Here is a 20,670-nt window from a genome sequence, read left to right on the forward strand (position 1 = left end):
AAGGAGAAATTGTATTTATCCCGTTACGCCACCCCTGGGGAGGGGCACGGTTTTAACGCATTCCCAGATTTATGCCATCTTGTAAATCTGGGAATGTGTCAAAACCTATGGGCGTTGTGTCGGAACGCTCACTGCAACGCTCAAGACACGCCTCCCGACGCAGTGTGAGGCAACTCGGCAGCTTGCTCTGCGTTGCCTCACTCCATATCTACATAGCCATGAAAAGCCTCTCAAGGTGGCTTTACGTGGCCTTGTAGATACGAACCAGCCATGTGCGCCACCAGAACGTCACACCAGAGACGTTCCGGCGGCGCACAGGGTTTGTAATTAAGCCCCAAAGAGCACAGGCCTGTGTGCTTTCAACAGGGCCAGAGTGTTTCTGTTATATGATCCAGGGCAGCCCACTGTAAAAGGGAAGGTTAGACAGCAAACAATTCGAATACCGGAAATGAAAAAAAAAAGAAAACTTTTTTCACAGAGGTTCAGAAAAACTATTAATATTATAATAGGCGTACTGCTTAGAGAAAGATGGGTTCATGGCTCTGCTCGTTTCCTGTTCGAGACCACGAGCGGCCCTGCCACAGGTGAAGAAGATGAAAGGGCAGTCCGGATGTGGCCCAAGACACGTGCCCTGGGCTCACTACAGACTGTTTTATGTAACTCGCCATCTCCGCAGGAGGCGCCTTCCGGGCAGGGATGAAAGTAGAACCGTCCCATAGCAGACAACACATTGACTCGTAGACAGTTAATCCCCAGAAATATCAACACCGCCGCTTTGTTTAAACCGCTCTCAAACCCCCAAGAAAACAAAAGCAATAAATAACCCAGCTGGTATTTCTCAGTGTGTGGATTTTTTAATGTTTTTATACAGTTTGTTTCCTTTGGCCTCGCTACGTCGATTCATTTCGGATTCCAGCAGCACAGTATGAAGGCGAGCGACTTTAGAAAAGGAAATCACATAAACTTTCAAAAACAAATCTCTTAAGGCCGAAAATCCTTTATTTCCTCTGTAAAGCCTCCTCCTTTCACCCTTCGCATTTCCAGCCCAAAAGTCTGTGGCAATAATACCCTGCTGAAGTCCCCGAGACAAAGAATGCACATTGCTCACACAGGACCCAGCAGAAATGTACCTTAGACTACTATTAGCTCATGTAGGATCTTAATGTTCTCAAACTTTATCAGGTCCTTCTGACATATACTCTGACATCACACTCTACCACCCTGCACTGCACCGTTGGCAATACACATATCGTCAACATGGTGTCACAGCCACGGGCGGCCAGTCCAAGCGAGCACCATGGCCTATGATACCAAGTTAAGTGGAGTGGAAAATTTGGAAAATCAAATAAAACAAAATGGCGGTGTTAACTGGAGGGTTTGTTAAATGTATGAGTGGCTGAGAGATGATCTAGGCCGCCCATACCCTCATGCTACATTTTTTGTGTAATTGACATGTTGGATTATGATAGCCCAAGGAATCCTTTAGGATCTAAGCGCACAAAGTAAAGAAATTCAGTATCTACCAGGGATTGAAAGACATTGAAAATTAGAACTTCTCACACACTTAGATAGGTGCATTGGTACAGTAACTGTCATTTCTTGTTGTCTTTATCCTGCTCCAGGGGAATATACACAGTGTGATTGGAAATGGGCCTTGTGCATCCCAGCAGAGGACTTTATTTATTGCATAAGCGTCTACCACAAATGTTCTCTTTGGACTCGTAATGACCAATACAAAAAACTATAAGAATCAACAATTTTGTACAAAAATACAATGTTTTCAAATTTCTTACACACATAATTCTTACCGGTTATCAATATGAGTTGTACTATATATATAAAAATCTGTATATATATTTGTAACTATGTTGTATTTGGGATTTTAGCAAAAGAAGATGTATTGTTTACATATCAGCTTACTAAGATTTGCCAAAAATTGAACGATCAACATATTTCTTCAGGTCCAATCATGATCAAGCTTTTAAAAGGCACACATGGAATAGGTGCTAAATTAGAAAATGTTGTCCTCGATTCAACTAAACAGTAGACTCCCATTGTCCTCAAGGAAGCAACCACAGTAGGCAAAGTCGATTGGTCCAAAGTTCTTGGTGCCCGTCTTGAGTTTCAGTGAATCTGTTTCTCAGTGCTTCCTCTTTTCATTTGGTGGAACGATGGGTCAATTCCCAAAAATTCTTTTTCAAAGAGGCCTCAACGTATAATTTGCAAATGCTAACTGTTTTCCGCTAGTTTACAGTCTGCTTTTACAATCCAGCGAGGGTAGCTGTAGGACACAAAAATGGAGAGATTCAGGTTAATCATAATTTGATGCACTCGAAGTAGGCAAAGGGTAGCATTTGGATGAATTCAGAGACCAATGTGCACCTAAAATTAACTTAGGTGCACAAAACAGGGATTTGCTTGTGATAAGGCTCCAATTTGATTATCTGAATCAGGAATGACAAATGTTACCTTGGCAAAGTACATTTGTGAATGTGGAATTTCCAACAGTGGGATAGAATATCTACAATTGTAAATGTAGGGCTGGGGCAGGGTTTGTGAGAGTTGCTTGAAGGATCATCCTGCAAAGGTATGTGAACCCCACAAACTTTCTATGAGTTTATGCATAACCTATGCAGGTAATTTCCAGCACAGGAATGTTTGCAAATGTACTCCTGTTAAGGGAAGATGAAAGTATGTTTCCAAGATATAAATAGAGAGGAAGTATCACAATATATAATGGGGGTATGCGTCGGGGGAGGGGTTTCTTCATGGCCAAAAATATTTTTCTGGTAGAATAAAAATAATGTGCAAACAAAAGCCCATGCATTTGAGTACTCCTGAATATCTATAAATGGTATGACTTCATTAGAGTACTGTCTATAGTGCACATTCCAAGTTTGGTCATTATACGATAAAGCGTAATGTAGACCAGGTAAGAGTTTCTTTAATAAACAAGCATTTACAACGCAATGGTCTCGGCATTGTTAAAGTTACAGCTATTGGCATTGCTCATAACCCCCACCACAAATATTCAACACAACACTTAACCAGCACTCTGAACTGCCACCCAAGACAGCACAGATATCCCACATGGGATTGGATTATGCCGCGCCTATGTTTTTTTACCAATAGTATGCAGCATAGCCGATGCTGTGCAGCATGGCAAAAGGAAAAAAATGCAGTGACAGTCATGTACATGCATCACCATGCTTGTGCATGCGTACCAAATGATACAGGTGCCTTTTTTATTTACCAATATGAGATGGATTGATGAAAAAATAACAAACCTTTTTTACTTCAAAATCTTTCAAAAGAGGAGCCGGTCATTTAGAGGATGGGGGATGCAACAGAATAGAACACAAGGCAAAGGGAGAAGCACATAGGTGAGAGATGCACACAGACAAGAAAGGAATATCGAGAGTGGGGCAGAAATGTACATGGGCAAGAAAGAGAAACACGGAGAGCTGTGGCAGAGAATCACGAGCGCAGGTGGTGTTTGAAAAGCACATGGTCAAGAGAAGCACACAGACAAGTGAGCAACACTAGCACAGGAGTGGGAAGAGAAACACACAGGCAAGAGAAAAAAACCACACTGAGTAGGTGGCAGAGAAGCATATCGGCGAGAGACGAATACGGTGAGCTGGGTCAAAAAAGCACACAAGATCTGTGGGTGGTTGAGAAGCACACGGGTGAGAGAGCAACACAAGCACTGGTGAGGGAAAAGAGGAACACAGAAGAGAGAGAGCAACACAGATAGGAGGGTTGGTAGAAATGCACATGGTCGAGAAGAACAGAGTTAGGGGGCAGACTATCGCAAGGGCAAGAGTGCACATCAAAGCAGAAGAGGACAGAGGCAAGTAAGAGTGACAAGTGCGGGTGGGGGAAAAGCACACAGACGAGAGAGAAATGTGGAGCATGCAGGGTAGCACACGGGCGAGAGGGGATTACGGAACACAGCGGGGAGAGAAGCACGCTATCAAGACAACTGGAAAACACATGCACTCGCATTGAGTGCTTAAGCTACAAAAATCCAATGGCTCTAGATTAGTAGCATCAAATCACCAGAATATTGGGTCGGCACTGTTCTGGGCTTTAAATAATTACCTGTTGGCACTGATTTATTAAATGTAATCACGTAAATGGAAACAAGGTAGCTAGCATTCTGCGACAACCCACTTAGTCTTCGTGAACCTACAAACACTTTACTCCCTTGATAGCTTCTGCCATGACAGCTTCTGCCACAACCCCCTTTAGCTCGCAAGACAGTACTGCTCCTTCACCATCACTGCTGCCAACTCCTGCTGATCCACCGCCTGAGCCCAGGTGTCCAAAATTTTTAGTTTGCAAGCGGCAAGGAGCCGGCAATCTTCCGCCGAGCCTGGTATCAGTGCAGTCACTCGGGCTAGGCAGGGTAAAAGAGCGTCCGGCTCCGGAAGTACTTTGTGGGAGAAATTAGAACGTGGAGCCAACCGGAAGTTGCTCTCAGAAAGCGAGGACTGGGAGGGAGCGCAACCGGAAGTAAAAGAGTGAGAAAACGTAGGGGAGAGCGACACCGTCATAGGCTCTTGCTAACCACAGTGGGTTGTAACCAAATCGCTGTGTGTGTTTACCGGAGACTGCGAGTTAGGCTTAGCAGTGCCTTCCACGAGGAGGCACAGTAGAAAGGGAACGGTGCTCAGGCTGAAAGCATTTACAACTGTGGTTTGTAACCGAATCGCGATGTGTGTTTACCGGAGACTGCGAGTTAGGCTTAGCGGTGCCTTCCACGAGGAGGCACAGTAGAGAGGGAACGGTATTCAGGCTGAAATCATTTACATTTTTTAATTAGTAAATTGTTAATATTAGGTACACATGACAAAACATAAGATTAAGGGAAAAGGAACGTTCTTTACGGAAACGCTTGAACATCATGTGAAATCGTCAACATGCATTCTCTTCAGTTATTTCAGTATTTCGATGTGCGAATACATTCTTAATAAGGGTGCAGCAAGACCCTAGCCTCGGAGCTAACAGGCCAAACGATGGAGTTGGAGCTATGCTTAGAGTCATTACAAGCCAAGCGCCCACCATTCCCGCTGTTTCTTTTTGTATCGCGCTTTCACTTAAGCGCGATTCAAAAATAAACAACGAAAAGCTATATTTTAATTTTCAAGGTTGCTGCTTCTAACAAGTCTTACGTGCTGCCGCGGTGAGCGAGCCCAGCTGCCAGTCCTTGAGGGAATCGCCCTGAACACCACCGCCTTTCTCCGAGGTCAAGCAGAAATGCCTCAGAGAAAGGCAGCGGCATTTTCAGATTCGGGGGCGTGTTTTTCTTTCTCTCCTCTTGCCATTGGCTGGAATGTTTACATTCCAGAGGAGAGAAAGAAAGTAAAAAACACGCCCCCGAATCCGAAAAAGACGGGGCTTGTTTGGAGAGACAAAGCTCTTCTCCAATGGCTGAGCAGTATTTAAGAGGCCAGCCAATGGAGAAGAGGGAAGAAGTGGGGCGGGTTAATGCCTCACTTCTGAAAACATTACATCTCGCGAGCGAGACTGCGCAAGCGCAGCCTTCGCTAGCCGAGACCTAAAAAGGAGCATAAGGAACTGTAGAGTCAGAGTACTTTAAAAAACAAAAACATACCCTCATTTTTCTACGTGTTATTGCTTTCTTACAGACTCTTAGCTTTTGATATCTAGTACATAATTTATTTTTACACAATTTATTCATGATATGGGGCCTCATTCACAAATGAATTTGCACACTTAAGGTGAAATTAGGTGCACAATTACATGTATTTATGCGTCTAAACTCAAGTTTCCTATTCAGAAAATGTGAAATTTTACTTGTAAATAAATCTACAAAGATCAATTTACACCCACATGGAGGGATTTTACATGTGAGCAAATCTGCTCACAGGGACAGGCTGTGGGCGATCTAGAGTGTAAATGGCGTCTAAGTCAGTGAAAACTAACTTCTGGAGGTGCAATAACTCCTGTTGAAGGCTTAGGGCATTACACAAAACACACAAAAGGTGAAGGGAGCAAATAAGTACTAAGCATGCTCCCCATAAGGACATGACACCCTAAACTTCTAAACAAGACCCCTCTAGGAGGAAACCCAAGAAGCCTCAGATCAGTTTTGCCTGGTTAACCGTAAGGTCTAGCTTAGATTCTGTGGCACAGAAAGCAAGAGACCCACGTATGGGCATACTCTTGGCTTCTTCAAGTGTTAAACCAAACACACAAAAGGTGATGGGAGGAATACTTGCAGATAGTTTAAACCATTGGCAATCGATGTGGGCAGCATTCCAACCCATCATTTTTTGCCCACTGTGTCCCTCTATTGTTTTTACATGTTTTATTGTTTTTCTTGCTTTTAAGCTAACACCTATAACAGTTTCTACACGTCTTAGCAGAGTGGCAAAAGCATAATTCCCGGAAACAGGAGTGTAACTGCATTATTTCCCAATATCATTGTTAGCTAAGTGATTCATTGAACATGCAGCGACAATATGGGAAGACAATCTCCGCAGTATTAAATGGGGGAGAAGAATAGGGGATAGGAAGCAGATCAGATGCGGGGGAGGTATCAACGAAGCAAGCTGGTTGGATATAAGCTGAGGGCAGGAAAGTAGACGTCTATCATTCCAATCCCCAAATAGCAGGGGACAAAGGCAAATGGAAGGGCCAAGGATATGCTTGGAGCAGCATCCATGATAGCAGTGGGGAGGAGGTCCCTCCTGAGCAACAAGCACCACAGCGAGGATGAGCTAGACCAAGCGCACAAAAGGTGACACATGGGTATGTGTCATCAGCGGTTTGGTTGCTCCAAGCATGCTGGAGAGACAGAGATAGATCACTCCTTGTGCAGCTGAGTGGGGAGATGAAGGAGAAGAGGTGTCGTCATCTACCAACCCTCAGACCTTGAACAAAAGGGTATGGAAACGGGGTATTTCTGGAGCCCCCAGGGCTTCCTCTCTTCTCAAAGCAGTGTCCTCAGCCTCAGCCCAAGCCTGAAGTGAAACCTGCAACATCACCAGAGCAGGAGGCTGCAGAGCCCTCCAGTGGGGTGTGATGATGCGCATGGCCAGAGCCAAGGCCAGGTCCAGGAAGTGCGCTTTGATTCTATTTTCTGCAGTGTGTGAGAAGCAGCCCGGGGAGCTTGCCTCCCAGGTTTGGGAAAGGAATCAGCTGCACAAGCTGTGTAGCAACTGCAGCCTGATACTTTGAGAGGGACCTGCAAGTGCACAGCATGTGGTGTAGGACAGCATTAGGGGACTAGACATTGTGGCCAGTGGCATTTGCCTCAGTGAAGAATTGAATTATTTTGGCTGGAGTCAGGTAAGCCCTATGTATACGCTCTATGTAAAATGAGGAATTATATGAGTTCGAAACTAGCGTTCCTAGAGACTGCAACAGGATAAGCCACCCTATCCCATTCCCTGTCAGAGAGTGCAAATTAAATCACAGGATTCAAGGAATCAATTGTTTCCAGCTTTAACAAAAGATGCTCTGCCTCTAGATTTAAGATATGCTGTCAAAAAAGAGCTGTGGGATTTCTCTGGTAAAGAGATAGGACAGACTTAAGACAAAATCCTAACTTTACTACTACTAAATGCCTTCTGTGAATACCAAAAGTAGTAAGTTTAGGATTTTGTCTCAGATTACTTCTGTGAATCGGGCCCATAGTAATTGACTTATGCCAAGTGTTCCTATCAATTCGTCTCCATGAGGAGAGCAAATTCTTGTTTGCATTTCAATTCCAAAATATTAGGTATAGGACTCCACAATGGTATAAAGAAGGGCTTTCAAACATTAGTCAAATTTTGAAGAAAGATTTAGCGTGGCTAGCAGCCGAACGAAATGGCCGCCGCCTGAAGCCGATCCGAACCCCACAGGCATCTCCGTAGATCTGAACACTTATCCGCTCATCCCCACTGCATGTAAGCAGTGGTACAAGCGTCGGAAGGACCCGGACAGAAGAAATTCAGCCCGCAACGAGAAACGGGTGACAGCAGCTGAAGCAACGTTGCAAGGGAGAAGCTGGGGCCTAAAGTGAGATGGTAGCCCACAGCCTCATGTGTGCCTGCCCCTGGACTTTGCGACTTACACAGCGACACACAACAGTACGTACAACTCCCCGGAATCCAAGACGCGGGGCCGGTGAGTCTGCTTGCTTGCACCCGCAGCCCTCCTCTGCGCATGGATTAACTCCGTTCTACGCTGCCCACGGAAGACGCGACATGGGACCGGCGCGCCGGCTATGAGCGCAGGCATCTGGGGCCAATTATATAGACGGCTAACCTGTAGCCGATTACTCAAAGCAACATAGCAGGCCCTCTTCCACTACGGGCTTGATACGTGTATGGTCCCGCTCGGACTCTCTCTTCCCTCCCTACGGGGATTGAGAGTTATCGGGGTGACGCAATAGTCACCTCAGGCGGCCGCCTTATCAGCGCTGGAGCGCTATTCAATGACTGTATCCCTGGGACATCCTCCAGCCCCATACTCCATCGAATGCCACACAGCGGTTGGGGTGCACAGGAAAAAGCAGCAATATCAACTGCAACCCACAGTAATGTTCCATGGCCTGAGAAGCAGACATGGTCTGCAGCAGTAACCTCCGAGAGAGGGCTCAACCAGCAGGACACTTATCCCCCACTGACGGTGAGGCGACACTGGCCTCATTAGCAGAGTGCATCTCCCGAAAGTCCTAGATACGTCACCCCAGTGGTCTCCAGCCTGTCGTGCCCGCACAACAGCGCTTACGCCCTGTGGTAGGAAACCCGAAAGGCCGCGGGTGACAGTGTGTTACCCATGCGGGCACCGGTAAGTACTACCACCCAGGGTGTTTGCCACAGCATGACACGACCTGGAACGCACAGTAATGGGAGGTCGGGGCCAACGCGCTGCGCACCAGACCAAGCTGGATAAGTGCACGTGCACTAAAACCCAGCAAGAAACAATGACCCAATCGACCGCGCAAGCACCAGACGAGGCCTTGTTGGAAGGGTCAGAAGTCACAGTACAGGATATATTGTCTACCTTAAATAAAGTACATACAGCCCATGACTCCCAGATTTGCACAATATCGGTGGAACTCTCTCTGATCCGGGCTGACTTTAAAAACATGAGCGTAAGAGTTACAGAAGTAGAAACCGCTACAGGGACTCTACGCGATGATACCAATGAACTCAAACGTCAAGTACGCCAGCTCGAAACCGAAAGTAAAGTGATGGCTGCTAAATTGAATGATTATGAAGGCTGATCACGGCACAACAACGCAAGAATAATTGGAGTACCAGAAGGGGTGGGGGGAACAGCAATGGACCTCTTTGTGGAAGATCTTATCAAGCAACACCTACAGCCTAGAGGCCTATCCCACTACTTTGCAGTAGAAAGAGCGCACTGCGTTCTGGGTGGTAGGCCCAAACCTGGTGCACCCCCTAGGCTGATCCTGGCCTGTATTTTTTATTTCCAGGATTGTGACCTCATTCTACAAACAGCAAGAGTGGCCCCGCCTGTACACTTTGAACAGAGCACGATCACCTTCTTTCCTGACTATACAGCAGCAGTGACGAAGCAAATGCGCGGCTTCTTCGACATCAAAAAAGAATTGAGGAACAGAGAATTGAAATACTCCATGCTATTCCCAGCTAGGTTACTGGTCGAAGCGAATGGAAAGCGTGGTTTATTACCACACAGGGAAGACGAACAAAAAACTGCACCACCTTCCAAATGAAATGTCACAACCCACGCCAGAAGAAGCAGCCACTGCACATGCCGAATCACTTGGGAGACGATGAGAAGGGCGACAATTCTTCCAAGAGACAAGGCACGGCGCAACTGACCCTGCCACATAATGGACTGTAATGCCTATGAACTCAGCAGGTCATCTATTTCACTAGAGACATCTCTAATATTACTGATTAGATGCTTGAGAAATAGCTTATGTTAACGAATAATACCGCTGTACGCACACTAACCTATGCGAAGACTGATAATTTCTACTGTCATATACTATTGTCGCAGAGATGATCTGGGGGGGATGCCAGAGAGACTAACCCTACAAAGATAACGGGAAATGGGGAATAGGCACTCTGCATTGTTTGGGAGGCGGGTAGTTTTAAGTTCGTCATGCAGGGAGGCAGGGAGTGGGGAGGGACGGGTAATGCAGTATGCTAATCTTTCTTTAGTTTGTTTCTTATTGTTCAATTGGCTTTCTAATGTGACTTGCAAACCTCTAAGTAATATTTCCACTGCAATCTCCGATAGAAACATTCCACAGAACTGGCTCAAATGACACCAATATCCACAACTACTACCTCTGGGATTCCTAAGACACACCCCACACACGCTCCACCACTGTCGCTCATCTTCTGGAATGTTAACGGCTTGAGAGACAAATTAAAAAGAGGGCTTGTGCCGCAATATCTTAAGCGCAAGGCACCAGTAATAGCTATGATACAAGAAACCCACCTGGTGGGATCGACATGAAAGGCCCTGGACCGGTGGGGTTTCAAGTTAGCGGTGCACTCCGAATTCACATCAGGTTCACGTGGGGTGGGAGTCTTGATTAGAAAGCAATTCCCTCTGATCGTGCAACACGCTTATACAGATGAGCAAGGCCGTTTTGCAGCTGTCTCTTGCCAATGGGAAGGGCGTGTAATTAATTTAGTCACCATATATATTCCTTCTGCACTTCATTCGCTGGCCTTTCCAGCGCTCGGCAAATTCCTACTTACACGTCCGGAAGGAGAACTGATAATTGGAAGCGATTTCAATGCCACTCTTGATGATAATTTAGATTGAACGTCCCCCAGACTGCAACACCGTATACGCTTCAGCTTTGCTGATTTTCTAGATGCTTTTGGCTTGATAGACGCTTGCCGCTTTAAATTTCCACAGACGCACCAATTCACTTATCACTCTGGTGCTATCAGTCTCTCTAGAATCGACTACATACTCACTGCAACAGATAGTGTAGGCAGATTCTGTGAGATATCGCACCTACCCAGAAGCATCTCTGACCATTCTCCTCTCTTTGCTGAGTACGCCTTACATGTCCCAACACGCCGTCACATATACCCGATACATCCTGGTATTTACATAACCCCAAGATATGGAAGGGATTGCTTACAGCCACAAAACACTACTTCACAGCAAATGAGTCATCAGTGCCCTCCCCTCTGATCCTTTGGGAAGCGTACAAACCTGTCTTGTGAGGACAAGCCATATCCCTAATTTCAGGTCATAAAAAGGTAAACGGGAAAGTAATAGAGACCCTAGAGCAGGAAGTGGATCAACTGGAGATACTGCCCGCCCGGGAGCCATCTGACGCTAACACACATAGGCTGCGTAGAAAGCAACAAGAATACAAAGAGTATTTATGGGAAGACTCTAAAACCAGACTCACAGCAGCGCATCACAGGGTCTATGAGGCCGGGGACAAAGCGGGCAAGCTTCTGGCCTGGCTAGACAAATGTACACGAGCGGATAGATGGGTGACAGAGATCAGACTAGATGACGGATCAATCACGTCAGACCCACAAGAGGTAGTGGACGCATTAGCGGTGCACTATGAGTGCGTTTACACTCCTGCAACAAAATTTGAATTACAAGATGCGAAGGCGTTCCTTCGAGATATGCACCTACCAACACTTATATAGGAAGAGACCCAAGTATTAGAAACAGGCGAATTAACACTTGCCACGAAATAGATACAGTCAGGAAAGGTCCTAGGTCCCAATGGCATACCCATCGAACTTTACAAGCGGGCGGCTACTGAACTCGTCCCCAACCTGCTAACAATATATGAAGTCAGCCTAGAAAAGGGAGACCTCCCCAGAGACCAACGTATAGCAACCATAGTAGGCATCCATAAGCCGGGTAAACCACCCTCAGAAAGTACCTCCTACCATCCCATTTCCTTGATTAACGCAGAGGCAAAGATATTGGCCAAAACACTGGCTAATAGATTAACTGGCCACCTCTTAAAACTGGTCAATCCGGATTTATGCCAGGGTGACATACAGCATTAAATCTTAGACACCTGCATAGTGTCCTGAGCCGCAAACACACCATCCAGGAAGAGGCTGCCATATTATCTCATGACACAAGGATGGCCTTCGACTCGGTCGAATGGCCATTCCTCTTTGCGGTCCTCCAACATCTAGGGTTTGGGCCAAAATTCTGTTCATGGGTTTGATTATTATACACTAATCCAGTAGAACATGTAGTAGCTAACGGACATATCTCCGGTGAATTTCCCCTGGGACGCGGAACGAGGCAGGGCTGCCCCCTGTCCCCAATTCTTTTTGCCTTAGTACTAGAACCATTGGCAGCCTGGATAAGGAAAGACCCAATCATCCGTGGGCTCCGATGGACGGAGTGATGGGAAGACCGCATATCCCTTTACGCCGCAATATCCTCATATACATGGCATCCCCAAAACACTCCCTACCTAGGCTCCTAAACATATGCGAAGTGTACGAGACGGTCTCAGGCTACACTATCAACTGGGGAAAATTGGTATTGTATATATTACATGGGCCCCCTCCAGCATTGCCGAGGGGTTGTGCGGTAAGAATAGTCACAGACAGTTTCAAATACTTAGGGATTCATGTCACGTCCGACCCCGACGACTTCATGGCAAGAAACCTCCAGGAACCGCTGCAAAGACTACGACGGGACGCCAAACACTTGCAATCACTGCCCCTCGCCCTACTGGGTAGAGCAGCGCTTTTTAAAACAATGGTGCTCCCCAGATTTCTTTATGCCCTCCACAACACCCCCTTCTGTGTTCCCACGTCATATTTTAAAGCAATAGACTGAGAGGTGAATAATCTCATATGGGACGGGAAACCCGCTAGGATAGCCACGGCTAAGCTGGTCAAGAGCTGGTATGACAGCAGTATTGCACTCCCAAATGTCGAGACATACTACTGGGCCTCCCAATTAGCCGTGATTAATCAATGGCTCCATTCGCCCCAAACTGACCCTGCGTACCGACTAGACACTGCCCTGGGAGTGGGAGGGACCAATCGAGTACTCTATAATAAAAAGCAAAATTTAGACCTTCTGGGACCGACCGCACACACCGTCCACATATGGCATGCGGTAACACAACACTTAGGCTGGAACGACAAATTTACACAACACACGCCGCGATGGGACACAAGCAAGCTGGGAAAGTTGGGCAAGTGTAAAGGGTTTAGACAGTGGGACGCAATAGGGATCTCACGAGTGGGTGACCTCTGGAAAGCAGGGCGGGTCGTCACCTTCGCCCACTTACAAGACCAATACGAAATGGTGCCCACAGAGCTGTTTCGATACTTACAGGTTAAACACACACTAGGAGCGGCCATCCCACCAGATACGACCCTTCCAGAGGCCTCCCCATTAGAAGACAGACTCCTCACGGAACACATGGACGAGAAGGCGATCTCACTCACATACCGCATAATCATCAATAATCAGTTAGATCCTATGCAACTGCCACTGGAAAAATGGTAGACTAACGTGGGCGAATTGGACGACACTGTCTGGCAGGAAGCGCTAGTGTCCCTGAGGGTCGTGGCTGTGTCCTCTAAGCTGCGTCTAATACAACTCAAAGTGCTCCACAGAACATATTTTACCAGGGTCACATTATGCAAGATAGGGAAGACCAATGACCAATTCTGCCTGCGACACTGTGGTGACATAGGCACCCTTAACCACACACTTTGGGAATGCCCTGCAATTAAGCTGTACTGGACGACAGTAATGAGCGCTATCACACAAGTTAGTGCCTGTCCTGTACCGCCTGAGCCTAAACGATGTCTCCTAAATATTTGGGAACCAACAGACATGAATCACACAGCCCTAGCTTGGGCAACCCTTAGTATGACAATAGCCAAACGGAACACTGCCAGACATTGGGGGGGCGAGTAACGCTCCAATCCTTGGAGACTGGTGTAAAGACATGGACATGCGGCGGAAAAAGCTACGTATGTTCACAGAGAATGCCCCAAAAAATGGGAAAGAATGTGGGGTAAATGGAAACATTTCGGGGAGGTATCTGTACCCCACCGACTGTAAATCAAGTTTCAGAAGATGATAATCAATAATGAAACCTATTTGTTCACTGATAAACCTTATACTGTATGTCAGATGTGCTATATACATATGTTTCAATGTTATATGATGGAAACGACTATCTTATGGAAGTGTCATGCTGCAAATGTCACTATTGCAAGTCCTCTCTTTAATAAAATTGTTTAAAAAATATTTTTTAAATTGAAGAAAGATCTAGAAAATTTGAGGTTGCCCTGTAACTCAGTCTTGGAGGAGTACATTAATGACCTACTAGTTGCATCAAAGACAAATGAACTTTGCGGAATAATTTAGCTGAAAGTGGTCACGTGTTTTCTCAAACAAAGAAGCAGTATTGTAGAAAAGAAGTAATTTATCTTGGTTGCAATATTGAAAAAGGTCTGAAAAGAATGTGTTTCTACAATTCAGAAAATTAGTCCTCATACCACCCAGAGGGAGGAGAGTATGTTTCTGGGAATTGCTGGCTACTGTCATCAGTGGATTCCAAATTTGTGTCTTGATCACAAAACCTTTAATATAGTTGACTCACAGTGACATAAAAGATCCGGAACCATTTGACAAAGAGTGTTCAAAGGCATTCGGGACATTGAGAGAGGGTTCATGCAATGCGCCCGCCCTTGGGATTCCTGATTATAATTCAACCTTCTTTTTGTATTGCCATGAGTGAGGTGGGTGAGTATTAGTAATCCTTACCAAGAGACAAATTGGGACTATGAGACCAGTAGCCTACTTTTCAACTGTGTTGGAACCTGAAGCTGTAAATCTTCCTGGTTGTTTGCATGGCAAAGTCAAGGAATAGTAATTGGACATACTTTAACTGTATATGTCCCACACTCAGTTTAGATTTTATTAACCTGTACAAGAACACAGCAAATGACAAAGAGGTGATTAATCCGATACATGCAAGCCATGCTTGCAGCGAAGAACATCATGATTAAGAAATGTAATTGACTTAATCCAGCATCACTGCTTCCTATTCCAGATAAAGGTAGCGAAGTGATGGACCCCGATGTAAATGAGGATAAAGATGACGACAGTGAACATATTTGCATTGCGCCTACAGATTGATGTACCATACTGCGAGGAAGCAGATTTTTTACAGGTTCACTCCCCACTTTTTGCCCCCATTTTGACTACTGGTGTAAATGACTCTGAGATGACCTGAGTGCTGCTAATCAGGACTCAGTGCATGTGCTCTGACCCTTAAAATGGTGAATGTTTGATTGACTTATACCCAATTGGCACAGCCTAACGTACTTGTAGTTCCCGGCTAGTATATGGTACCAGGGTACCAGGGCCCGTAAAGTAGAGTGTCCCCTCAGGGACTGTAGCACTTGTTGTGCCACCCTAAGAGGTATGAGGCACAAAATAACTTCCAGTACCCAGGGCCTGTAAATTAGAGTTCCCCTCAGGGACTGTAGCACTTGTTGTACCACCCTCAGAGGGATGAGGTAAAACATGACTTCCAGTCTGCCATTGCAGACTGGAAGGGCAGTTTTCATCTGTTAACTTGACTTTGCCTTTTAAGGTAGTGGCAAAGCCCAGTCCTCCCTTTTTAATATATATATGACACCCCTAAGGTAGGCCTTCTGAGCCCCAAAGCAGGGTGCTGTATAATAAAAAGTGGAACATGCGTTTTTCCATTTTCCAGCAGTAAAACCCCCAAATTGCTGTTTTTACTGTGGAAAGGGTAGTAAACGCATTCGCAAGTACAGAGCTACAGGTTGACATCTCAGCCCTGCTAACTTCTGAATGGGATTACTAACGTTGGTACTGTAAGGTATCAAACAAATCAGTGCATTAAATCAATTTCACTGTTGGGCAAAGTGCAACTTTAGAAGTTGCCACTTCGGTTACCCAGGATTTCTTAGTGATGCATACAAGGTCTGTCCCCGAGACAACCATATGCCCTCCTGGGGAGATGTGTGAACAACTCCCAGGAAAGAAAACAATAGAGACCTACTACTGGAGGAGGTATTACCTCTTCCACGCAGGAAGCCAGATGGGTGTTGGCCTAAAAGGCGATCTTCAAAGGTGAAGCCGCCTTTGCAAAGCGAATGGAGAACACTTGAGAGAGAGGCTGCCCTACTGTTTAGGTAAACAGGCTGGCACTCTGGCAGGAGAGGGGAAACCAGTTGACAAACTGTTTTTACAGGGGCATATAGCTAGCCCCCTTGGTAGCCACACATCTAGGGAGGGCTAGGGAGCGCTGGACAGCAAGAGAGGTATTCTGCCATGTTGGAAGTGGGCAGAATTATGCATCCTGGTATAGCCACACGCCACCCTTCTTAGGAGGTGGTCGTCAGGAGGGAGAAAACCTTGTAGCCCATTAGCTATTGATCGCACCCACCCTGAGAGAATTTTCTGGGCATAAAGGACTGAAGAATGACTGCCCTTCTGCATTGAGAAACCGGCGAAGAGAGGCTGCACCGGTGTGGGCTGCACCTGCTAAACCTGGTGACTAGCAAAGGAAAATGAACTGTGCCTGCTGTGTCCTGTTCATGGAGAATTTGTCTCCAGAGCCCAGCCGAAGCAAGAGGCTCTAAAGGTCAGTTGACTGACCTCCTCTTCACAGAACAGAGCCACAACAACTGAAGAAGCCTGCTGGGGCGAGTTGGTAGCCAAAATCTTCAAGCCACTGTTTCTTGTTGCCGTGCAGCATGAGAGACCAGGACCTGACTCTCGAAGTTGCACCTTAGTCTGCTGGACCCGAGAGTTTTCAGAGTGCAGTTTGGTCACCCAAGAGACAAGTTATCACCCAGTAAAGGATGTAGCTGTAAATGCGATGGCTGGTAGTCCAGTGGTGACTGGACTACTGCCAGGACCAAGAGGACTTCGAGAGGCATCGACCCCAATGTCCAGGATCGCCTAACAGAATATGTGGACCAAGGAGTAGCCGCATGAAGACCCCCGTCAACCGCATTGCATCTACAATATCCTTAAGCATCTTCAGTATCCTGTATCACTTACATCAGGACCACTCGATAGGAATCTACAGCAAAGGGATAAAAGTGCCAGACCTGACTGAAGATTGCTCCTACCTTTGAGGTAACGGTTTCTGTGGACCTTGCTGGTACCTCTGACTGGCTCCCTACCAAATTTGAGTGCCTAAAGTAACTCCAAGTAACCGCATTGCCACTTGTCCAAGTTTTTCTCGAACTAAGTTTCTAAGTGTCTAATTAGTTGAACTTGCCAATGCTTGTTTGCTGTTAAGGGATAAAGTGCATTTCACTATACCTTGTAAATTCTATATTTCCGGAATCCTCCGATGGATCTTTTTCATTGTGGTGACTAAAAATACACAAAAATACAATCTATTTATAGATTTGGTGTTGGATTTCTTAAGTGTCTTGTGTATTTCTTCTTCAGTTGTTTTGGTGCTGTTTAAATGCTTGACACTTGTTCCTTTGAATAAACCTGGCTGCCCAGAGCCACAGCTAGTCAGGGTTGAGCTAAAGTATTGATAAACTAAAGGGATTGATAAGTGTATTACACTGTGAAGCCGCACAATCACACCATATAATACATCCCATTTCCTCACACAAACCAAGACCAGATATTAAAGATACTCCTCTGGCAATGACTAAACTGACTTTATTTGTTGATGATTCCTGTTTGAAAGCCCACTATGGAGTATTGAAGGCTGCCTATGTAGGAAGCTCAATATCTGAAATTCTTGAAGCATTCAATCTTTCTGAATGTAACTTCAGAACAAGTGCAGAGTTGGTTGCATTGACAAGCGTTTGTATAGATTATCACATTAAACTTTTCTAACACGTAACAGACAGCTAGTATGGCTTTAGTGTCATTGATCATAGAGAGACAGTATGATATCTTCTGGAGCTTCCATAAAGAACAATCGCTATATCCTTTATTAATTGAAGGCAATACAGAAGCCAAAAGCGATTGTTGTAGTCAAGTGTGCTGCCCATAAGGCTGGAAAAGATCTGGTCACTCTTAGAAACAATTATGCTGATCAAATAGCCAGATATTGTGCATTTGAGGATGACACAGTAGTTCAGTAAACTGAGAATGATGACTCAAGAATAAATACTATACAAAACGCAGAAAATGTGAATTGTTTCTTATTGAGTTCAATTCAAACTTCTCTGAGCAAGTTTAGAGACTTTCAAGAGGTGTGCTCCCATTCCCCTTCCGACTTTCAAGAGGAAGCTACAGAAGATTAAAAAAGAGGATGTGAAAAACTAGGAGGTTTTGTATGTTACATCTCAAAACAAAAATCATTCTCCCAGATGGTATGTTATATCCCATTGCAAGGTATTTTCATAGGCAATCTCATTCAGGGCGATACTCTATGCTTCGACCATTTAGAAAATATTGGGAAAACTTACATTTTTTAAATGTGGCTGGAAGTTTATGTCTGAGGTGTTTAGTGTACTATTCACATAGAAGTACGGGCTGGCTATGTGTCAGGAGAAGAGAGAAGAGGAAAAAAATGAAGATCGAGTACTATGTAGAAAGAGAGGGGTGGGAGAATTCCCTCAGGACAAGAACCCTCACTCACCGTTAAGTGACATGCTTCATCATATGGGTTTCCTCCTCACACAGTAGTGTGGGCTACGACTCCCCAAGTGGAGGAGCAGAGGTGTTTTCTCAGAAGATGAGCGTAAAAATACGGATGAATGAGGGGCAAAGTTCAGAAAAGAGTGATAAAGTGTGGTTTAAAAATGTCTAGCTGGGTCTACTGAAAGTTTATTAGGGGGTCGCAGTGACATAGTTAAAAAGCAAGAGGATTAGGGATTCCACAGATATACACTAGTTCATAAGGTCAACATGTTTCTGCCATCCGTGGGTCCAAAGGCATACGTAAATACCTATAGTATCAAGTCACTCTGCAAGAAGTGGTAAAAGTGAAAAAGAGAAACTGGAAATATACAAGCCACCACTAGAGCTGTGTTGCGAGTTGTTCAACATCCCTCTTCCTTTCAGAGGGATTCGTAAACTAATGTGCAATATAGTCACGTGCACTCTCCAAGCTCTTGTACCATGTCGTGTAGCAAAGCTGTAAGTTCTGGTGCCTCCTCCAATGAGATGTCAGATCTACCGCCTGACATCTCATCAATCACTAAAAAGATTTTTGAGTTCCTTCCACTAGAGGCTAGGAAAACAGTAGCTCGTTTCTTGATCACTTCAAGAATCAACTAGGGGTGGGCAGAACTTGCAGAGTTCTACTCCACATAACATTAAAAAACTCTTGCAATTCCGCGGAGTTCAGCCCACCCCTAGTTTGCATATGTCTAACAGTGCAGGGCATGTATTGTTGCATTTCTGGCTGGAACAACATCTGGTGTTGGTGACGTAGTCCCTGTAAAGCTCTGTTGCCTTAAGTCAGGTCAGAGCTAAAGGAGACACTCTTCTTGGGGAAGAGGAGGCATGCTTTCGAGTTTCAGGTGTAGTGACAGACTCTACCTGGGTCTTAGGACGGCCCACCTGTTCAAGCAATTTCAGGCTGCGCATACCACCAAGGCAAAGTAGAGAGCAAGGAACTACAGAATATGATGACCTGTGGCCCCTGCCCCTTCTAGGAACTCCAACCAGTCCATGTACAGATATACATACATTCGGTGCCACCTCACGTAACCCATACATACAACAGGAGGATGTGACTCTTCCATGACTTTAGTATTGTGCGAGGGTCCTTGCTGTAGTAGGAGGGGCAGAGCAGGCTGGTTATCAGTGGTGGGCCATTGGGCCACTAGAGAAATAGGGTCATTTCACTAGAGGCGGGCGCCGCTCAAAGACCGGCAGGGCTGGTGCTGGGTCACTTGTACATCTGAGGCAGCCTGTATGGAAAGTGGGCAATCTTTGCATTGGCTGGTGTCTCTGGAGCGCTGTAAGGGTTGGGGACGAGTCAGTCACATCTCAGGCCTGTCTGCATCCAGAAAGAAAGCTGTGCTGCCTTTCTCGAGTCTCGAATTACATACAGTGTTATAGGGGCAGGAAGGAGGAGTCAGGTACTCACCGGTGAATGCTGAGCACAGAGGGAATCTCTACCTCATGTCCCAACTCGGCCAGAGTCCTGTCGCTGGCATGTGTGACCGTGAGCTTGGTCTGTTGCTGTTGCTCACATGCTCCTCTCTATGCACCTTATGCAATACCTATGAACCTGCCCTTTCTATGGATGACCTCTTCCCTCCACGCTGTATTCACTGTTACTGGACCCGCCTACCTTTTCGTTCTTTATCTGCCACCTTTTTTGTGCATGTGTGATATCCGGTGTGTTGAAATTAATTGTGCCCTTGATTTTCCGTTCCAGACAAAATTGGCCGGGGTGTTACCCTGAGGCTGCATTGCTGGCGATTACCTTGCTGTCATCCATCAGACCCTGAAGAACTATGCCCCGCCGTGGCAGCTGCTAGCCAGAGCCTCCCCCCTCACAGCCTCTGCGTGCACCTGAACAGACCTGGTCTGATGATCTTCTAGAAGACTGCATGCCCCTGCCTCCAGCCTCGCAAAGTCCTTGTTCTCTCAGGATGTGCGTGGATAAACATAATTCTGGGTGTGTGAGATTTTTCTCTACTGTAGGACGAAGATGAGGGGGCGTGGTTTTGAACTGCAAATCCCAGCAGCCTAGGC

At 45.8% G+C, this 20,670-nt stretch overlaps 1 protein-coding gene across 1 annotated transcript in view; it reads right to left on the reverse strand.

Annotated features, from left to right (window-relative positions):
* Positions 1 to 829: 829 nt before the first annotated feature.
* COLEC12 (collectin subfamily member 12) overlaps positions 830 to 20,670 on the reverse strand; it is a 517,500-nt gene continuing 497,659 nt past the window's right edge. Inside the window, exon 10 of the mRNA XM_085605803.1 lies at positions 830 to 2,281. Coding sequence (XP_085461929.1) covers positions 2,262 to 2,281 — 20 coding nt within the window. The 3' untranslated portion in view covers positions 830 to 2,261. The remainder of the gene's footprint in view (positions 2,282 to 20,670) is intronic.

This window comes from Triturus cristatus, chromosome 5_1 (genome assembly GCF_964204655.1).
Source record: "Triturus cristatus chromosome 5_1, aTriCri1.1, whole genome shotgun sequence".
Taxonomy (NCBI): Eukaryota; Metazoa; Chordata; class Amphibia; order Caudata; family Salamandridae; genus Triturus; species Triturus cristatus.